The sequence below is a fragment of the Pelecanus crispus genome, chromosome 11 (assembly GCF_030463565.1).
Source record: "Pelecanus crispus isolate bPelCri1 chromosome 11, bPelCri1.pri, whole genome shotgun sequence".
Lineage (NCBI taxonomy): Eukaryota > Metazoa > Chordata > Aves > Pelecaniformes > Pelecanidae > Pelecanus > Pelecanus crispus.
Genome location: NC_134653.1, coordinates 35,472,224 through 35,494,357, shown reverse-complemented (window position 1 = coordinate 35,494,357; position 22,134 = coordinate 35,472,224). Strand labels below are relative to the sequence as shown.

Genomic DNA, 22,134 nt, shown 5'->3' with positions numbered 1-22,134 from the left:
TCTGGATATCGTTTGTCACGCCAGGATCCTCTGCTCGCTTTGGTTGGAGTAGGAGGCTTTTAGGTTCAGGCTTCTTCAGTGTGATGTGGGACAACATAAATTATGGGTGAAATAAAGCTAGGCCTATTAACGGCTGTTACAGCTTTATAGGAGTACTACTATAGTGTTAACGTATATGTGTTAGTTTAGTAATGTTTCTGTTAGCATTTACCTTATTGGAGGTGAAGTTTGACTCGCAGTTTATCTTCATTTGGGAGTCATGATAGTTTTGTTTCAAATGTGTGTTTTTTTTAAAAAGAGCCTTACTCGTTCATCTATAAGAAATTCAGAGCATCGTTAGCATTTTAGTAGCTAATCAAAATTTCACCAGTGTTTTCCTACGCATTTGTGAACTTGCCGCTAAGACAGACAATTCTACGTAGGCACATCGTTAGCAAGGCCTAAATAGTACATAGTCCCTGAGGAGATGCGTCTTGTGTCACGGGCTAGATCTTCACTTGGCACACCAACGAAGCATTGCTCCACTGACTGCAGTGACGCCACTCCAGGTTACAGGGGCTGATGATGTAGTCCTTGATGATTAGAAATCGATAAGAAAAACCTTCATCTCGGAGAGGCTCCGAGGGTTTGGAGTTCCTGTTCCAGTATGGCTGTCTGTTTATTTAGAATCAAATCAACTCCTGTAGGAATCCTTCTGCTGACTTTGGGAGATGCTCCAAAGGGTGGCTGATCTCCTACCCACCTTCCTTCGAGGCAAGTAGACAGTATGAGGAGGATTATATTTTAATTTTACTGGAGTATATCTAAAATATATAGCACAGGACCATTCTAGAATATGGTAGAAGTTAAAAGTTCAAAAGGCTTATCAGGCAATATAATCTTGGGCTTCACATGGTTGCTATGAAATAAAATGTAAAAATAATGCCTTTAAATAGTGGGAAGGGCTACAAGTAATTACAAATGAAGAGACAGCTAAGTGAGCTCCTGAAATACCTGTACGTGTACAAATGAGCCGCTTCAATCTAGCTTCTCTGCTGGAATTTTTGTCTGCTTAAGGAGGGACTTCTACTGCCTCTCTTACTGAAACTCACAGCAATGCTCCTGATAGCTTCAAGGTACTTGGTTCAGGCCTACATGCGAAGTAGACTTAAACCTGTGATTCCGGAGATGAATAATTTGTGCATCAATCTATTGTGCCAGTAAGCACAATTTTAATTTAAATGTGCTAATTCCCCCTAAACATTTTCCTTCTGTTAACCACAGAAAGCCCATCTCTTGCCCTTCCGAAGCGTGTAATACAAGCACAGACGGCGGATGAATGCCAGTAAGGGTATTGGCACCGTCATTACGCAAGCAATACAAGCATTAGCAAACTTGCATCTTCGGTATGAATCTTCTAATTTGTATCCTGTAGACACCAGCTTTTCACTCCCAGCTGGACACCCAAGAATACATTAGCTGGAAAGCTCTGTGTGGCGCTCAGTAGGAGCAGTCACGCTTCTGATCGCTTTCTCTCTTCAACTGAGGCAGGAAGCTTAGGCTGAATTCCTCTGTACAAATGTTGCAAGATTAACTTCTCTTAACCGGCGTTTTAGCTGTTACTTAAATATAGGGGTCGTAACCGGACATACATGGCTCAGTGGCTTGGTTCCTGACCCATGATTTTAGACAAGGGAAGTGATTTTTCTTTTGGAACTGAATCACTGATTCTGTACTGAATAGCTAGAATGTATAGCCATTTTTTTTTCCCCCAGGAAAGAGACCTTGCTTCTTTCTTCTTTTTCAACTTCCAGTTTTCCCATGCAATTTCCACTTTATTTTTGGATATGTTTTCCCAATAAAAGAACACTGAATTTCAAAACTCAATGGGTTTTGTATGGTTTGCAGGTAGTTTGCAGATATACTTTCCTTTCAAGGAATATATTCCTTGAATATATTATACTTGCTTTTTGATGGATTTTTAATCTTTTGCAAAATACTGTTGAAATTAAGCGGTTTATGAATTCACTGCACTGGAAGCTGGACACTAGCTTCTCAGCGTATAAATGCATCTCAACCGATTGGGAGCTGCATATTGTACTCTTTTCACTCTTGAGTTCTTTCACATTTCTCTTCAATTAAGATGCTCTGTCTGTGCAGAGATTTCTCCTGAAATCCATTCTAGGGTTTTTCATCTCAAATTGGGTCACTGTGCCTGCAGTTCGGAATGAAACAGAAAGGTAGTTGGAAAGCAGCGTCTCCTCTTGAGGATAAAACTTGCAGCCATCAGGCTACCCCAGTCTGAAACTGTTTGAAATATCAAGTGTGTGCTTTCAGTAGAAATTTACCTTTTAAATATGATTAAAGAAAACCCCAGAATATGTTGCTAGGTGTTGATGCACAGCATTTTGTTTTGCCTGATATGAATCTTTTTGATTGCTGGCTTAAGAAAATGTTATTTACCTCTGTCTCGATTCTGGATGGGAGGAAAATTACTCCCGTTCCAAAACTCTACTGAAACTGTAAGATTCACTCAGAGTGTCTCTGACTATGCCTTTAGCTGGCACACACTGCCTTGTTGTACAGACACTTTACTCAGTTGTTATAAATAGCAAAGTGAGAACAATATATTATTACTGGATATAAAACACTTCACTGTTCCCAATGGGTGGAGAATCTCCGAGTGCTGGCAGGAAGCTACTTGCTCTCCAAAAGGAAAGGCACAGTGCTGCTGCTTTTAAGGAGTGTCACCTACTGTCTCCCAATACCTACCAAACATTTGGGCGGCTGCCTTCCAAAAGGACTCGTTTCCAAGGTTCAAAAGCACTTTGGCTGCTCATCTGCAGTAAAACTCCTTAGATGAAAAGGGAGACTTGGAGCCATGCTTATTTCTCCTATGACTAAACGTCTTAGTTGTCTTTTGAAAAGCCCTGGGAGGAGTACGGGAAAGGCAGTTTTCTTTACAGGCGTGTCAGAATACCCACCCAGCATCTCCAAACCTTGAATTACAGATGCAAGACAGGCCATGAATGTTTCGGAAGGGAAGGAGGAAACACAGGCATATAGAAAGGAAAGAAGAAATATCCATGTAATATGTCTATTACCTTGAAGCTGTAACTAGTGAAATGGTGCTGGCTGACTTTATTAAAAGTCAGAAGGCCTGGAAGCCAATTTAGGCTTCTCTCTAGGGAGTTTAAATGCTCTCAAGCCACTTTTCCTTCTATTACAGAAGTCTATCAGTCACATTCTGGATCATGGCTGTTCTGTACTGGATTCCCCCAAGGCAAATCAATCATTTTCAAAAGTGGATAAGCCCTTGACTAAAGAACAAGAGGAAGACAAAGTGGTGAGTAACCATTTCCAATCCGGGACGTGCCAGAATCTGTCTGAAAACTTGCCTTTTTTTTTTTTTTGAGGGGTGGGGTTATAAGCAATTGTTTAAAATAAGCATATTTTTAAATCTTGCTATTAATAGTTATAGAGGAACTATGTAAAGCCTTGTTAATAAAAAGATTTCTATTGTAGGACACGCATCTAGTATGCAAAATAATTAAAAAAGAAAAATCCCACTATTTGGTAGACAGCTTAGAGAGTGGAGATGGTTTTTTTTTTTAAGCAGAAATTACATGGATGATAAGCACAATGAGAATGCAGCTTCTTTGTGAGCTATAAGGTCACAACATTTACACACCTCCTTTGGCTCCAGAGATGGGGTATTTTGGTTATGCTGTGGCTGTAATCATGGTGCCAATTCTGTCAAGTAAGAGTTGCTCCAGAGCTTGTGAAACTTGTGATAGCAGGTGAATTCTGGTGCCCTGTGAAGTCTGAAGGGAGTTGTAGATCCCGTTTTTGAAAACCAAGCTCATAGTCCCAGAAGGCCATGGCTGCTCTTTCAGTCTGTCCCGATTTCTTGCACTTCTGTTGAGGAAATATTTTTATCCCCACAACAAATAATTGACGTTAAGAATTGTAGTTTAGTACGTCTAAACTAGTCGTCTGGTCTAAACCGAGTCTAAACTATGTCTCAACCCATTTGTCTCCTGGATTTGCCACAAGGCATCATAATAATGGTTTATAAAAAATGATTGCCTGGTCTGTCTTCAGCTATGTTACCCATGTGTGATATCACCATTCGTGGTGAACTGATGTTATTGTTCCCAACACATACATTTTTAGGCATTCATTGTTAAAATAATCGTAGCTCCTTTTCATGTTTGCCACATAAAAAAGCCGCTGCTTCCTATGCTGCCTACTAAGCGGTACATTTATTTTTAAATAAACTAATTTGCATGTGTAAAAGACTACATTTAGTCTACTCCTACAATATAAAGCTATTTCTCACCATGTATTTACACAGTTCCTCAATAGTTACTGATGGTGAGATTTAAAAAAAAAGTTCACCTGAAATGAGGTTCAGAACCATTATAAGAACTATAGCAAGTTTCTACAAAAGGCTTTCAAAGTGCTTAGCAGAATATTGCGTGATCGGCATTTCTGAAATGAAGCTGGGTAGTTCTGAAATGAAGCTGGAGAGTTGACAGCCTATGTATGAATTTAGGAGGCTAATTTTAGGTTACAGTAATCTTGCCCTGTGCCTGAAGACTTGATCCACCCCGGACAGTCACCCACTCTGTCTGCCAGGACGAGCTGGGAGAAAAGCTCTGATGTTGTGCTCAGACCCAAAGCATGACAGCTGGGCGCACTTGCGCTCGCTTGATTTGAAGCTATTTATAAGGCTTTTGTCAGAGTTCCCATTTATACAGTTTCCCTTAGTGTATTTTTGGGTCTGCTTTTCCTTCCAATATGAGGCAAATAAAACCGTGGAACAAATCAGTCTTAGAAAGAAAACGGATAAAATCACAGGATGAGAAAATTCAGCAAGTGTTGAAATGTATTTTTAATTACAGCTGATATACTATTGGTTTTCAATCCCTAGAAATAACAGAAATTACTGTAAGCTTCAAGTGAATTTGAAGAAGATAAAGGCCAAGGCTCTATGTTTCCCTGCAATCCAACCGGATTCACGCACCCATACACAAGCGTTGTTTTTAGAGGATATATTTGCTTCTCTACGTATTTTCTCATCCAAGTTGGTTCGTTGCTAAGCTATAGGCAAGCATGTGCTATGCAGAATGACTCACAGGCTTGTAGGCCAGGATGCTTTTCTTGGTTTTCCATTGAGCATTCCTTTTACCCTACACAGATATAAATAAGCGCCCTCGTTGACTTCCCTATCATTTAGTACTAGGAAAGTAAATCTGAAATTATTTTAATTGCATTAAAATGCGTTTTCTGTGCTTAAAGGGGAACCGTTTCATTACCATCTGTTATAACCTTAAAAGTTCTGTGCTTACGTACCGATATATGTAGCGCCATAGCACGATATAGTAACATATAGAAGAAAAATAAAAACTGAAAGCTGAATCGCTGTAAAATAGTGGTTATTGAAAGAAAAAAAAATGTATCTAATGTTCTTATTAAAATGAATGATTTTATTGCAGTTTGAGAGAAAGCTGACAGCTTTAGGAGGAGGCAGTGAGGTTTCACAGACCTTACTGGGTTGGAAATGAGAGCTCGGAAGGGAAAATGGTTTTCCTATTTCTTCCTCTACTGTGGGGAGGTGAGAAAGGCTATAGCAATAGAACAGGGAAAAGAAGCCCGGGAAATAGAAGGTCTTTTTGAGCAAGCCTTCACTTTTGTTTTTCCTAGGGGTGGTAGTCTATGGCGTCAGTGCCAACTGTTGCTGCCCTGGCGAGTGCTCCCGTTGGCATTAGCGATAGCTCCCTTCTGCCCTCGCCGTCACCAGTCGCGATGCGCCGTGCCGACTTTATCTACACCGGGGGCCAGTTCAGGTTCCAGCCAAGAGCTCGTTCGGGTTTATTGCTATTTCAATCTGGTTTTATTATCCAGGTACAGTGGTGAACTAAAGAAAAGGTATTCATACTTGTCTGCTGTACCAACCAGGATTATATAGATGACCTTATTCAGGGTCCAGCAACAACCTTTTTTTTTCCCCCCCTAAATGTCTAATTCACATCAAAACACCCTGGATGATTATTTCACATGTAGTAAAGTTGCTTTGCATATAGCCCCCTGTACTCTTACCTCTTGAGTGTATTTACCTTTGTTGTGTGTATTTGCTCCCCCTCCAGTTTCACCGTCGTCTTTAGATGTGGTGGGTTCCCACCAGCGGAACATCGGATGAAAACAGGAAAAATTCAGAGAATATGGGGGAGGGAACATTGTTACAATTGTTTTCAGAAAAGACTTCTGGATTCCTCCCAAGCATCCTGGCCTATAGCAGAAATCATCACAGCTAAAAGAGTGACAGATGGTTGGTGTTTGTAGTACGAGCGGTTCTAATGACCACCTTTGGTTCACAGAGAGGGACTGCAGAACAGCTACATAAAAGGTTTCTTTTCCATTCCAAGCAGCGCTCTGCTTTGTTAGAACCAATTAACTTTTTCTTTCTATTTGGTTTGTTTTGTTGCTTTTTTCCTCCTACCATCTTCTGCTGGTGGGTAATTAGATAATTTTGAGGGCTGGTTAGAGAAAAGAATAGACTCTAAACTTCCTTTTCTGAATCCATCTTCTTGCTTGGTATTGCAAGGTTCAAATTTTCTCAAATATGAAATCCACCCCTCAAATGGTACCAAATGCCAAGTCATGCTGGCCGAAGAGAGACAGCCTGGCTCACCATCAGCAGAGGAAGGATGGAAAGAAGCGTAGTGGTGTTTGGAAAAACAGAGCTCTCAGTCACTTTGTTTACCCTCTGGGAGCAGTCTTGGTTACCCAAGATTATATCTTATGTAAAGTAAAAAACAAACAAACAAACCAGCTGCTTTGCTGGTGCTTACAGACAGCACCCAGAGTGAGGGACAACAGGAAACTCCATTGTGAAATTTGCCTTACACATCCATGAACAGAGGAAAGAGGGATCCACCTTACTCTTTCTGTTAGAACTGAACTACTCTGAACGGAGCAATATGGTATGAGGCCAATTCCCTAGCTGCTCTATGTTGTTTATTTAGGTTTGTAAGTTTTCAGAGACAAAGACTGTCTTGCATGGGATGCAGCATACTGTGAACTTGACGTGTGATTTCAGCAATACCTTGAAATGTAAAAAAAGAATCAACGCTAAAACCTCTAGCACACTTAAAATAACACTGTGTAATTTATTCTGTAGCCTGTCATTCTGTATTGGGTAACAGCAGAAGGAACAAAGGTCCCTCTTTGTGCACTGCTTTATCCCACTGAATTCCAGGGATGTAGCAGAAAGTGCCCTCCTTTGAGTGATCTGATGAAGCAGTGCCATTTACCGTGTAACCACATGCTGCTCATATGCCCGCTCTTTTACCCCTCTTCCCCATAAACCCAGTATGAGATTCTTCCTGAGGTTGACCAAGAGACAAAGTGGCACGCAATGACCGAATTGCGCCTAATAACATTGCTTATTGGGATCGCAGCGGTATGTCGTCGCCCGTTCTGTAGCATTAGCACAATTTACACCATGCTTAGTGCCGCACAGGCACGGGACTAGTAACTGGGCTCTGCCACAGAGATGTTGTGTCCTCTCTTGTTGACTGAATGCCACGTCTAATTTGTTCCACTAGCCCTCTTCAGCTTTGAGTCTATACTTTGGTGCTTTACCATGCAAGAACAAATTGATTTAAGACCAACAGAATCACTGAGACATTTTAGATGTATTTTAATGAGCTATTAATGATTTTTGTTCCACAGTCCAAAAAGGGCAACAAGAAAGCAAAACAAACGCCTCCACGCTGCAGATCTGAGGGCAGAAGCAAACAGAGAAGTAGCTCAATAAATGTTAAGAAGAGCAAGGTGAGTGTTACATGCTCTAAAATCTTCCAGCGCCTTTACTGCCAATTGTTGAAACAGCTGTCACGGCATTGACACGAAGCAGAAGTGACTACATGCCCGGTGAAGCGGCCGCCGGCACCCAACACGCCGAGATTTATCTCACGTTTTGCTTCCCTGATACGTATGGCTTGGTTTTACGGTCCAGAACAAATTACTTAACTCTGCAGTTTTAGGAGTTACGCTGTGAATGTTAACCAGTTACAGGACTACACCACTATGATAGTGTGAGGTTAATGGTTGGACTGGATGATCTTAAAGGTCTTTTCCAACCTAAATGATTGTATGATTTTTTTTTTTTAATCTTCTAATTACAGTTATTTACTGCTTTCATTGTAAGACACCCAATCTCAAATATTGGTCAATTTGGAGTAATCCCCCGACAAAAAAATGACATGCTGGTGTTCAATTCCTTTTGTCATGATTCCAGCATATTAGTTTGCATGCGAGGTTCGTGAAAGAAGGGGACCGAGACCTTTCCAAAAATCACCGAGTCCAAGACTGGCACAGAAAAAGGAAGTGGCGAGGATAACCCGAGGACACCCTCGTGATCGAGGGAGAGCACCCTGTTTATCTGCAGAGAAACTGCTTTTCCAGGGACGTTGGGGTGCATTAGCGACAGGGAACTTTATCTGATGTTTACTCTGATTCATCTTCTCTGCTCACTAATGGATTCGCTCTCCAGAGCTTTCAGTGCTTCTCCCTGCAGCAGATACAAACGCGATAGAAATTGCTTTAAAAAAAAATCAATAAACACTTAAGTGTTTGGCAACTCTCAGACTTTCTACTGTATCATTTACTCAACAGTTTAATGCTTAATAGAAGAAACTGGCCTGTTAAATATTCATGTGCAGACTTAGCAGATATAACGCACCACAGTTTGATTCAGTTTTTCTAGTGCTTTTCATTCATGACAAAATTAATTGTTTCAGCGCATGGCAATTGCATTTGCGGGAGAGTAACACCCGATTTACGCGTCTGAGGTCAGTGTCGGGACCTATTTGTAGGAATCTGCCAGCGTTCCAGTTCCGGGGGCAGTAAAGTTTTCATCGTTCAAGATTTGGAGCCTTTTTAGCTTTAAAAATGAGCCGTTGTTTCAGGCGGGCCCGCTTCAGGCAGCTGTATCTCGTTTGTTGGTGCTGCCTCCCTCGCCTCGACACTGGCTGCCGCGCTGGGGATCACCTTGGTGCCGGTGACGAAGGTGGCGAGCACGTCAGGGGTTAGTTGTCCTCTGGCGATTACGCTGTCGGACATTTTCAACGCTGCACTGGGTGCCCGGGCCCAGGCGTCAGGGCTGCAGGGCCCCTGTGAGGAGCGGCCGGTTCCAGCCGGTTCCAGCGCAGGGCACGGCTGAGCCCCTCACGAGGCTGGGGGGGCTGCTGGGTAAAACACGTTTAAGAAAGGGCAAAACCTGCACGGAATGAGGAAAAAAAGTGTGCGGAACAGCCCTGCGAGCGGCCAGGTGAGAGCAGGGGAGGAGGAGCTGCTGCAGGCCTGGGGCAGAGCCCCCGGCAGCCATGATGGAGAGACTGTGGGGCGCAGAGCCCTGGCTGCGGCCCCTGCCAGAGCAGATTTTTCCTGAAGGGGAAGGTAGAGCCGTTGGGAATGAAAGCTTGAAGTTGAGCCCGGGAAAGACGAGGGGAGAATCATAGAATCATGGAATCGTTTAGGCTGGAAAAAACCTTTAAGATCATCCAGTCCAACCATTAACCTACACTACCAAGTCCACAGAAGGTGGTGTTTTAATTTTTGTCTTTGTTTCTCGCCCCTCAAACCTATTTTAATTGGCAATAATTTACATTAATTTTCCCCCAGTCGAGTCTGTCTCGCCTGTGAGGGTAAATGGTGAGTGATTTCCCTGCCTTATCTCAGCCCATCATCCTTATCATCCCATTTTCTCCCCCCAGCCTGTGGAGGAGGGAGAGCGCAATAGCGGCCGGGTGGGCACCTGGAGCCAGCCGAGGTAAACACGTCACGCTGCAGCAGAAAAAATTAATATCAATGTTTGAACAGTCCAACTTAATGTATAATTTGACAGCTATAGCAGTATTTCAGCTGTTAAAATATGAGTAACTGCTGATATGACTTGCTTGGGGACATATTTACATTTTTATGAAGTACATATATCTTTCAGGTTGTTAAATATTTAAGAAATTATCTTTTTTTTCCATTTTTCTTAAATATGGTGTCCCACTGCTTCTATAAACGTTAGTCTTCCGTCTCCTGAAGTATAAGAGCTGTTGGGAGATGCTTTAAAATTGGGGGATCAAATTTTGATCCTGCTGAACTAATCCAAAGTTCATAGATTTTTGTTCAGTATATTACAAATGTAAATAATATTAAAAATTAATATATTTTTTTTTTCTTGAGTATTCACCAAGTTTGGGTATGTTTGTATTAGTGATATGTGTCTGGCAAAGTTATGTTTACAAGGTTCACATGAAGTGACCTGAAATCTGGACTTTGCACCTCTCTCTTTTTACTTTTCACACTTCCAATAAAAAAAAAAGCCCAAGAAGGATAGAAGATAGATGGTACAATATTGTTAGTAGATACAGCTGTTCTTTGGTGATACTACCTCAGACAGATCTCATCTCAGAGGTTTCCAGTGGTTACCACTTCAAAATTAAGAGAATACTTATTTTCTTTAATTATTTGAATATTAGTGTTTGCCATTTTACACGTAAAATATGGCTTGCAATGTTTACTGTAGTTTAATGACTGTGATTACTCAGGCTTCGAAACCTCTTTATTGCACCAACGTGCAATGATGCCCCAGCTATGGCCTTGGAGGATCTCTCCTGGTCTCCTTGAGGGACTGGGCTGGGTTTTTGGGTGAGCTTCACTGAGCTTCAACACCGAGGAGGAGCCGTGTCGTGGGCTGGCTGAGCAAACACTGGGAGAAAGGGGGCTCCTCACTGGGAAACTGTAGTTCAGATCAGTTGAAAGCTTCATTTTGGTTTTTCACCTGTGTCTGGGCCTTTATCAAAATGTGGGTTTGAGAAATACGACGTTGAGTGTGTTTCTTTCTCTAGTCCAAACAGGGGAAAAAAAAAAAAAAAAAAAGAGGAAAACAGGCAAAACTTGTAAAAGGCAGATAAGAAAATGTACTTTATAGACTTTGGGGATTGCACATCACAGAATAATGAACTGAGAATTCAGTTGTCCTCTCTAAAAATACAAGAACAAAATTTAAGCAAAGTGAGAACCTAAAGAATGCTTAACTCTGCTCTAAGTGAAATCCTACACAATCTTAAATTATAATGTCAGTTTTCAACTACATTAATATTCTTAGCTGAATATGACACAAATTGGGGCAAGTTACTATTTCTGTATTAAAGCTACATCAAGCCGGTCTTACATATAAACTGTGTTGAAAAATTAGTAACTTGTTCAAATGATGTACTGGTGGCAATACCAGGCTGGAAGTGGTATTCTTGCAAGCGTGTCCTATGAAGTTAGCTTTTTTTGTCTCCTGGCTTAGTTTGAGCTTAATTGTAAAATGAAGGCGCTTTAAATGGGTCTGCCTTTGTATATTAGTTTCTGAGTGCATAGAATTAACATAGAGGACACTGTTTTTTGAAGGATTTTACTCAGTGATAAGGGATTATGAGAAGGGTGGCTAAATGTTACAAAAAATGGGACCTGGATAGCTGATGGGGGTACCGCACAGCTTAGTTTCCTGCACAGAATAAGACTTTCTGCACATTTTCCATATAGAGAGGTATCTAGACTATTTTGATTAAAAAAAAAAGCCAAAAGAAATGGATTCGGTGAAGGGAAATTTCTGTTATGATCGTGCTGACTTCTAGGAATGCCTTTTGTTTTAGCAAAATGGCTGTGTGTTCAGCAGAACTTCTGCGAACGTCTGGAGGGCTGTGAGCCTCTTACACAGAAGCACCTAATACCTGTTTGGTTTAAGAGTACAGATGGGCCCTCCTAATCAAAACTACATTTATTACGTGACGCTGAGTATTACCTTGCCAAATCAACCTGTGTCACTGGGCTAGGTTCTCATACTGTTGCTGAAGTGCTACACTTTACTGCACAAGAGAGCCCACTGGGACAAGTCAAGGAGTAAGGTAACTACTGGGTGTAAAGCAAGATGACTTGGGACATAGAGCTGTGAATGGCCTAGTCTTAGAAGGGAGCTTCAGTTTCTTCCACCACTCTCATACAGAAAGTTTGACTGCGTAACAGCTGATTCCCAGTGAAAGTTTTGCAGCGTGGTCAAACCCGCCTTTTGGAATACAGCATCTCAGATGTAGCTGGAGCACAGCTTCCAAGTGAGATGCGTGTTGAAGGATAACTACTTCATTAGCTGTGTGATACAATGCTGAGTGGAGGACCAGAAGTAGTGGCTGAGCAGCAGCACTATGTTGCCATCAAGTGGTAAATACTTTGATATCTATATAGTCAAAGTGATCATGGCTGGCTGGTATCCACTGCATGAAGAAGAAAAATATATGAAAAGAAATTGTCCGCTTTTTATTTCTTTGTGTTATCCCTATCTCTCTACTGGTGATTGATCAAGTGAGATTGTCTCTTGCTCACTTACTGTTTGAATGAAAGATCTGAAGAAGAAAATTTTCAAATAATGCACTTATGGTACAACTTTTGAAAGAATTTGAATTATACTCTTCCCTCAGACACAGCTTTAGCAAAAATGACATGAAAAATGTATTTTCTCTTTACCAGGATGTCAGCTCTTCAACTTCATTGACATTGTCATCCAATAACACTGCTGTCATCACAAAAACAATTACCAGAACACTTCCTCTAAAGCAGAAAATGCACTTTGTCAATGTTAAGGCCCAGCATCTACAAAATATCAACAAACAATCCAAAAGTATAAAAGATCTGGAGATCCAACTGCTGCAAGTGGAGTGCGAAGAACTCAAAAATCAGCTAGGATGCCTGAGGGTAGGTAAAAATCCAGTTCTCTTCCTAATATCTAACTGTGCTGGTAAACAGTTACATTGAAAATAGTTTATTTAGTTTATTTTAGTTTATTTTTATTTATTTTTATTTATTTAGTTTATTTTAATAGTTTATAGGTGTTAAAACCAAGTGGAAAAAAAATGTTCTTCTGCTCAGTTTTCATTGAAATAGCTTATTGATATCAAATATTTTGTAAATTATTATGTCTAGAAGAGAGTTTGGGTCTGAATTTACAATACTTCTGGTTTAGCTTCAAGTTAAGACTTTCACTAAGGATATAAACTCGTACTTTGGATTACTGAGTGCAATTCCTATGCTTTTTAGTTACTAGCATCAAACTCTTCTCACTATGGTCTTCTACTAATTTTGTGCCCTACCAGCAGCATCTCTGAGCCCTTTGTTACAGCAACATATGTAAGAGCAACTTCTTCCAATTCCCAGAGGTTGGAATTGTTCATGTTGTTTCCTACCTCAACCTAACTGGGCTTGATTAATAGCCAGAGGAAGTTTACTAAGCATGAAGTATTAGGGTGCTCAAAGCTTCGTAGCTGATGCTATGAAGAGAGATCTTGCTTTTTAGGTGGCAGAGGATTATTAAATGAAGCACAAAAAGTCCCAGGCATAAATACAAATACATGGCTATAGCAGATGTTCTTCTTTACCTAGAAATCCAGCTATGGCAAGTCATATGTTACTATCACCATATATCTGAGAAAACAGAAATTGAAAATTTCCTGTCATGCAGGAAGGGCTGATGGGGCAGAAGCCAGGCGACACGGAGGAGTTACTGAAACAATCTCAGAAAGAGCTGTTGTGGCTTCAGAGACAGCTGTCCTTTCTCTCCACAGGAGGCCCTGTGTGTGTTTTGGCAGCTAGCAAGGTGAGCTCCTTCATTGTTTTTTCAGGCTACCTCACTGTACAAAGCAGAATTAGGAAGGGAAGGGTTTATCATCATTTTGGCTTGTTTTATTGAAACAACGCGCTGCAAGATTTATTTTTCATAGTAAGGGTACTAAGGGGAAGACACATCTTTTAGGATGTATTTTAAATAATTGTTTCATGTAATTCAGAAAGACCGGAAAGAACATGAAATTCATTATGGCCTGTGAAAAGTTACATAGTTAAAATGGCATTTCATAGAGCCCTATTGTATGTGGAAAGATGTCTTACATTTTATCTCTTTTTCTAAAGAAAGCTGTCTATCAGAAGGTAGGATCATTATGTTGGGATTGTTATTCTGGGGGGATTTCTTGGCCCAGCAGACAGCACTGTAATTTCCTTTCTTCTCTCAGCAGCAGTTATATATGCATTCCTAGTTACGAGCAGCCCATCATCAGCATAGCTGCATCTAGCCCTGAACGGGCAAAAATTTCTATCAAGCTGTATCGTACTTGATGCTGATATTTGGCCGTATAAACTATGAAATTAATAATAAACTGTTTATGTTAACAATGTCCTAACATCTTACAGTTCCAGTAGATGTGAGTTCTCATCTGCTGTGGCATAACAATTTGAATATGTCAAGTTTTGATGACTCAAGTTTCTAAATGTTTACTTGAGATAAAGAATACGTTTTAAAATCTTCATAGCTGTAAATCTGTGCCGATTAGCTTAAAAAAGGAGTTGCTATTTTATTTTCAGAGTGACTTAATTTGTTCATATATTTTTTTCATCTCTTTAAAACAAGATTTCCAGAAAATTTATGATAATTTACATATATATACACCCACACACACCCATGTACAGATATACCTGAATCCACCTATGGAAAGGAATGAGAAGAATTGGTTTGGTTCAGGGTAACGCACTAGTAATGCCCTTTTACAGCAATCTGACTTATCTTCAGTATCAAGTTAGCTTAGCAAATTTTTGTTTTGTTTGTACAAATGCACATAAAGCAAGAGGTATGTTCACCTAGTCTCCAGCCTAGACAACACGGATTTCCAAAATGTCACCTGGAATCTTCTGGTATCACTTTGTGTCATGTGCTGCAGATCCATATCTGTTGCTGAAGCGCAGTATGAGAAGTGCTGATATAGTCATGGTCAAAAGGAATGTTTTGATTTGAAGCTTGTATGTAGCGCAACTGAGAAAAAGAAATCTAACTTGCCAGAATTAGACTTTTTTATAAAAAAAAGAAAATTTATGCCACAAACTGGTTATAAAAGTAAGAGTGCACTTGCCTGATGATCAAACCCATAATCTAAACTGGGAATGAACATATGATCCTGAGTAGGAGCAGCTTTTCTCTCCAAAAATATCAGAGTTTTGTTGTTCCCACTACAGTCATGAGTAATCTCAGGGAAGGTCATTTGGGGCTGAGATTTGCACAAAAGAGTGGTCTTGGATACCTTATTTTTAGATGTTGGACTTTCCATTCAGAAAACTGTAGTCTTTCTAGAATGTGCCAAGGCAGACCCTCAGGGAAGAAAGCACACATTGTCTATAAACATTTTCCTCTTGTGGGTTTTTTTTTTTTTTTTTCAATATCACGGAACCAAGGATCAGAGTTTTAGCTGTTTCATTTGTATAACGAGGGACAGATTCTTCAGAATCCATCAGTTACTTTGAAGTTCACACTGTGATACTCTGCCCCATACTTTAATTCTGAACCTCTGAAGAGAAATGCTTTTCATCCAAGTGAGAGTGGTAGTGGTACTCAGTGTTGCTGGAAGCTTTGGGGGTAACGATCTTAATAAGGCTCTCAAATAGATTGATGCTTGGGAACTGGAATATCCAGAAATACAGGCAATGCCATTTTGGAAGGATTCCTTAGCTGGTTAGCAAACATCATGGTTCAAGGTTCAAATTTATCATGGACTGGAAATCCAGAAAAACTTGAGAGAGAGAGATCGTCTGATGAGTCCCTCTTCCATGGCTCTTGATACCTTCCAGTGGAGCATCTGATGCTGACAGTTCCTGGAGATCAGGGTACTCTCCATGAATTTCAACTTCATAAAGAAGTATTAGGCGTTAGGGGAAATCTGGCTCCTTTTGTTAATGCCAAACATTTCTGAAAATTCTCCTCCTTTTCCTCATTATGCCTGTTAGTAAAACTGTGGGGGCAAGACTGATATTTGACAAGGAACTGTAAATTAATATAGCCTGGTTCGGTTGCAAGGACACTTAATTTTGGGGATAAAGGGGAGACATTATTAAATGGAAAGTTGTATTTCTGCAGATACTTTAACAGGATTCAATAAAATAGTGCGTTGAGAGTGCAATGTTTCCTTACCCTGTTTAATACTGAAAGGAAAATACAGAAGTTCCACTCAACACTTCATATGTTTTCTTGATAATTTAACCTTCATCAGCCTTGAGAATTCGGTTATGTTATGGGGGGGGGGGGAGAGAAAAAAGAAAAAAAAAGGGGGGGGCGAAGATTACAGATAGATTTCTAAAAAATTATTTATTTGAAATCTTTCCCTGTATCCCCTTGCAGTATCTCCCTCTAGTTGCTGGGGAGATGGTTGCTGCATACGTAGAAGTTTTGTGTGAATATATTGTATACAGTTTTCTTGAGAAGAGGAAAGACGGAATGGTTAGGATGCTCCAGGTAATCTGTCTTAATACCCTTCTGCATTTGAGTTTCTAAGCCTTCCATTGGGCAGGCTTGGGAGTGAAAAAAAAAAATGCAGCTCACATTTACAGTTCATTGGTTCGTGCCAGTAGGCCACAGATGACCTACTGAGAAGATCCTGTGATAGCATTACTTGGAGGTAAAATAAAATCTCCCAACACCCGCCTCCCCCCGCCCCCGTCCCCCCCGCACCGAAACACACCCTTGCTGCCATCCCACTTGTCGGCTCCTGTCCGTGCTCCCTGCTGCGGTGTCGGGGTTAATACTATGTGAAAGAGAAACTGGCAAATAGGGAAAGCCATCTTTGTGTGCGTATGTGTGTGCGAGCGCTGCTGTTTCATAGGCTCTGGCAGCTGCTGCATGGCCGATGATGCTTGCTCTCTCTTTTTCACCCTGCCTCCCTGCAGACAGCTAATGAATCATTTCTAGCCTGAATACTAGCAGTGCAAACACACCAATGCTGCTGCTGCCGACGCTGCCGCCTTTCTCTACAAGGTTGTAATTTGACACAGTAGACTGCAGTTCTCTCTCGGCAATGATCTTGCTGAACGTCGGAAGCACTTGATTTGCAGGTATGCCGAGATTTCACCCTTTCTAAAAATAGCTATTTCTGTTAAATGCTTTACGGGTCAAATGGGGGTGGGAGGGCTGAAGATTTGTAGGGGGGTGTGTGTGGGGGAGAATCCTCTTTTTAGTTAGCAGTAATGCAGCAGTAACTCTCATCGGAGGCAGACAAACTTTATTATTCTGCTGCAATTTGACGATGCCCTTCACTGGATCTTTTCTTCTAGGTGCTGCTTAGAATAATAAAATGTGTTAGTGTCGTGCACGAGCACTAGGTAAAGGGATTAAACTCTTGCTAGATTATTCCATCCTCCCTCCTATTGATGTTTAATCTGATGTCATTTTCCAGTCACTTTTAAGGTTTCCAATAAAATAAATGCTGTATTGACAGGTTCGATGGTGCCATGTTTCTTCTCTGTATTAGAGTCCGTGGGCAAAGTTAGTAATTATACTGGCTAGCAGCTCCCCTCCAAGCCCCCAAGCCCGGTGCATCTTCACCGTATCTGTTCGCTTTGCAGATGTATATTGTCATGTCATGGCAAAGTCATCAGTGTGACTATCTCTTCCATACAGATACTGTTAATGAAATTCGGTGTGGCGTTTGTCTGGCATCTAACGCTAAATTAGACCAATTACAAGTAAATATCTCATCCTTTTTTGGTAGAGGGGAGAGATCATCTGCAGCTATATATAAATGGACACACTATACATAGCAGTATTTGTGGGAAGTATGTTACGTATATGAGTATGTAGAACAGAATAATAACATTTTATTATAGCATATGCATATAAATACCAGTTAATTAGTTAGCACGTACCAGTATGCTGTGCTCGGTATTACAGGGGATACTGCAGGTTTTTTTATTAACCTCTTTTCAAAATTGGCTATTGCCTATAGCGTTGGGCAGAGAACGTATGCCTTTCCAAGAGTGATGTGACGGTCGACATTACAGCTGTACATGGTCTTAGTACAATTTTAACTGAGGGAAATGTAAGTGCATATGAAGGCTTTGGTTTTTCTTTTTAAGCTACTGCTGTCTGTTATTTTAGTGGTAAAACACTGACTGGGCTTTTTTGTCCAGTGCAGGTAGTGATGCAGAGTTTATATATAAAATAACTCGGCAGGATAACTTATTAATGAGTCTTGTCACTGCATCTAGTAAATACAGAGTCTGCTCTTTAAGTGATTGGATATCTTTTGAATACCTAAAATCAAAGCTGTTGATCTTAATGTTAAGAATTGCACCAAGTATGCTGAGACAGGGAAAGAATACTATGATTGCCGTTGTCAAAATACAAATAAAGGCTACTGCTTAGCAAGATAGAAGAGCTTCCTTAAGAAAACAGCATGAAATATTAAAACACAGACCAGGCGGTACAGTGGAAATTAAAGCATCTCCATAAATTCAATACAATAAAAAACAGCAGGATACGTGAACTGATACGAAAGTTACTGTAGTCACTTTGTATTTCAGCTTTTTTGATCAGGAGGTGTTACGTTTTTGTTAGAGGAGGGCTTTCAAGTCAACCCAGCTGAAATGAGGAAGGCAATTCGGATCAAATCTTACAGATGTCAGCCAGGATTCACCACTGTAGACATCCTTTGAAATACATATGCATTACTTCTAGTACCCCGAAGGAGGATGTTGGATCTTTTTTAGGTGACTCTGTTATTTGTGTTCAAGAGATCAGGTGTTCCTGAACAGTGGCTTTGTGCATACTTCTTCCTTTTTAATAGGAGAAAGACCTAGTCTAAATGAAACTAGTGAGGTGGTCATGCTGCCTGCAGACTAGAGTGCAACGCTGATTTTTTCGTAGCTATATACCTGAACAGGTTCCAGCCTGCTAACATACAGTGTGACTGTATAGTAGGGGCAGTGAACAGAGGTGTAGTGTAATTACAAACAACTTTATTTGGGTGTACCTGGAGCAGCTTTCCGAGAAATGTAATGTGTCGAATTGTCTAGAATAATACCCAAATTACAGCTTCAAAACGGCACATGGTTTTTAGGGATAGGAAGAGTGAGATGGAACAAAATATGGGACAGCGCAGTGCCACAGATTTCTGCGTGAAAATGGTCTGAATATCTGATACATGCTACTTTAGCTAACTGACAGTTACAAGCGCAGAGATCATCAACATCTCTGTATGTGGCCAATCTTGAACTGATAGAAGCTAAGTATGTACTTTTGCATATATACAAAATACGTATCTCTCAATGTCAGCTCATTCTATTTTAGATATGTTAGATGTGCACACTCATTGTAGTTTAGATAGGTGTGTGATATTGACTATGAAATGAATGTATAAGCGCAGCAGTGTTCATTCTGGTAATAGTTTATTACAAAAGTCCGAGCCTTTCTGGATTGCCAGGAGTAGAAATAAGATGCCTGCGATCACTGGATATTTAGTATCCTCTGGTATAAAGGGTTTTCCTTTATGTGTGTCAAATGCCCCACCACATATCAAAATTAAATGTCCAAAATCATGCTGACTTTATTCTGAAGAAAGAAGACTAGTTGGTCATGCATCACTGTCCTGTCCTTTCAATATTTATGTTGAATGAAGTATGGTTTGAGAGTCAAGGCTGTTTTTCATTTAATTGAAATTGTTATAGGCCCTTGTCACTACTACAAAATATGTCAGAGTAGCTGTTGATGTTCTAAGCTGCCTGTCCACCACAGATGAGAATTATCATGAAGCGTTGCAGACAGTATCATTTACTCATTGCAGTTAGAATTGAAAAATGTATACCAATATCATGATTAAAAATAGTATTGGAATGTAGCCATGGTGCTGGAAAACTGCATTTTCTTCAAAGGAACGTGTCATGAAACCAGTGAAAAAGAGGGCTTTTGTCAGGCTTATTTGCACAGAGTGGGCTCTTGGGAAATGGGAGAACACTTAATGATCTTCCCGAGCAGCTGGTTCACACTGAAGTTTAAGTGTGGTCACTGAGGGTTTCTTTGCTAACTGTAACCATCCTGTTAAATAACGTGTTGGAAGGAGTCATGTTCATTCTGTAAAATCCGATTGTAAAGCCACCTGTGGCTGGCATTTTATTAGAGTGGCTTATAGGCTTGTGGCTCAGCACTTTGGCTTGTGCTTGTGATATTGCACTTGATAAGGAAATCAGAGTGTGCCTCCCAGCTCTGCCACAGATTCTGTGAATGGCCCTGGGCAAAGCGCTTAGTATCTCTTGGGCTCTGTTCTCTTTCTGTAAATGGGAATAATAGTGAAGCCTTTCCACTACATTCCACTTATTTTATCTGCTTAGAAAATGAGATCTTCAGACCAAAGACTGTTTTCTCCATCAGGATGGCAAATCCCAATGGAGGCTTCTAGATGCTACTTATAAATCACTTGACAATCTGCATTGTATGTTGTTGATCTACAGAAAAATATTTCCGAGTGTCAGAAGAATCTGAATTGATTCCAAGCTTTTTGGAATAAAATTTGATTTGCTAAACCTTCTATTGTGCTCATGGGTGGGTTCTGTTTGGAGCGAAGAGTTTCCCTGATGGTGGCAGTGGTTTGGTAGGAACATTTACAACGCAGAAGTCAGGACAGAGGAAGTGGGACTGTAGGTTCAATTTTTTTTTTTTAATTTTCATAAAGTTATATATTTTTTTGTGTTACAAACAGTATAACACTTGGTTTCTAAGGCAGTAGTATTACTATGCCAAATGTTTGATGTTGATTAGCAAGCAGCAGTGGTGCACGATATTACTGTGAAGATTCAAGGGGAAGGCATTGCAGATATAACAGTATGGCACAGTCTCTCTTCCCTGTTCTCGTCTAATGACAATTAGAAACTATCTTCCATCTTTTCTTTAAAGATCATCCTGTAGCAAGCTCTTCAGTGTGATACCTTCCTTAAGGCCTGATCTGAGCACAGTGGGCTGATGGGCAGTCAGCATATGCACCCCTTGCCTTCCACGCTCTACCTCCACTGGGACTAGACTGTTTTTTTTATTTTATTTTATTTTATTTTATTTTATTTTATTTTATTTTTGCTGAGGAGCACAAATAATTTTTATAGATGGCTTCAATTAAGTTTTTACACTGGATGTGTGAGGAAAAAAATGACAATAATACTCTTCTTTGCCAATTTTGGAAGGAAAATAAGCCCTTTTTGAGCCAGGTTAATTTGTTTAGGGTTGGCTTAGAAAAATCCTAACTTGCAACCAAATTCCTCCAGAATGAGGAATTTATTCTGTGGCTTCACCATTTCAGCTCCTGCTGAATATTCCTTTACCTGCTTTTTATACAGTTGAAAAATGTTATTTGTGACTTCTGTATGGAATATCATGGTGCCTTTTCACGAAATGGAAAGTGCATCTTTAGTAAGTACATCGTCCAACTCACTTAAAAATATTCTCTGATATTAATCAGCAGGGACTTGGATAGATCTGTGCTAGTTTACGCCGGGAGGGGTAGCTCAGCACAGTATCTCTGGGAGCGTGCTAATGGGCCAACCTCTTACGGCAGACGGATAGAGTTGATGGTGCTTGGAATTCAGCTGGTTGAAGCTCACAGTTGTCACTATAACAAGTGATGCGTGGCTGAATCTGTCCCCTGTTTACTGCATTTTCCCTCTTCTGTGACAGTCACAGTTTTACCTATTTGTTAAATCTTCCTTTCTCTCCTCCCCGCTTCCCTGCCCCCAATCCCGCATACGGCTTAGAACATTAAGAATATTCTCTGTCAGTTCCAGGAGTGCGTTTCTTCCTTTCTCTCTTGTTTACTGCTTGCTAATTAAATTTTGTAGGTGGCAGTTTGAAATCTTGGTGGGACGTGTCATGTGGCTGCTAATGCTCTGCAGATCTCTATTACATAACCTTTAAGTGGTTTGGGAAAATGTGCTTGTGTCGTACTGGGCCTGACAGAAGGCTCTGTCTGAGGCCAGCGGTCTGATCAGGTTCTTTTTATGCGCAGTGACTGTAGAAATCTTGTGGATGGTTTGTTCTGGCACAAGCTTTGTGCCCTCAGTTGTCAGGCCAGTTGTCTTACCTCCCTGAAATGCTTCGCAGTCTGCACTGTCTGCCTTTCCTGCAGGGTAGGAGAGGGGAGGGGTTAGGTTTAAACACTCTGACACAGCAGGCAATGATCAAATTAATATTAAATGCAGTGTGCTAGGATCCCTTCTGTTTGCCTGATAGGTTTGTTCGTTTTACTTTTGAAGTGACCA

General features: G+C 40.6%; 1 protein-coding gene across 1 annotated transcript in view; it reads left to right on the top strand.

Moving 5' to 3' along the window:
* The first annotated feature begins 1,314 nt into the window (after positions 1-1,314).
* The window catches only part of LOC142594579 (uncharacterized), a 101,336-nt gene continuing 80,516 nt past the window's right edge, over positions 1,315-22,134 (top strand). The window contains exons 1-6 of the mRNA XM_075718982.1: positions 1,315-1,410; positions 3,209-3,325; positions 7,720-7,821; positions 12,556-12,780; positions 13,544-13,678; positions 16,241-16,354. Of these exons, the coding sequence (XP_075575097.1) occupies positions 1,315-1,410; positions 3,209-3,325; positions 7,720-7,821; positions 12,556-12,780; positions 13,544-13,678; positions 16,241-16,354 (789 nt within the window). The remainder of the gene's footprint in view (positions 1,411-3,208; positions 3,326-7,719; positions 7,822-12,555; positions 12,781-13,543; positions 13,679-16,240; positions 16,355-22,134) is intronic.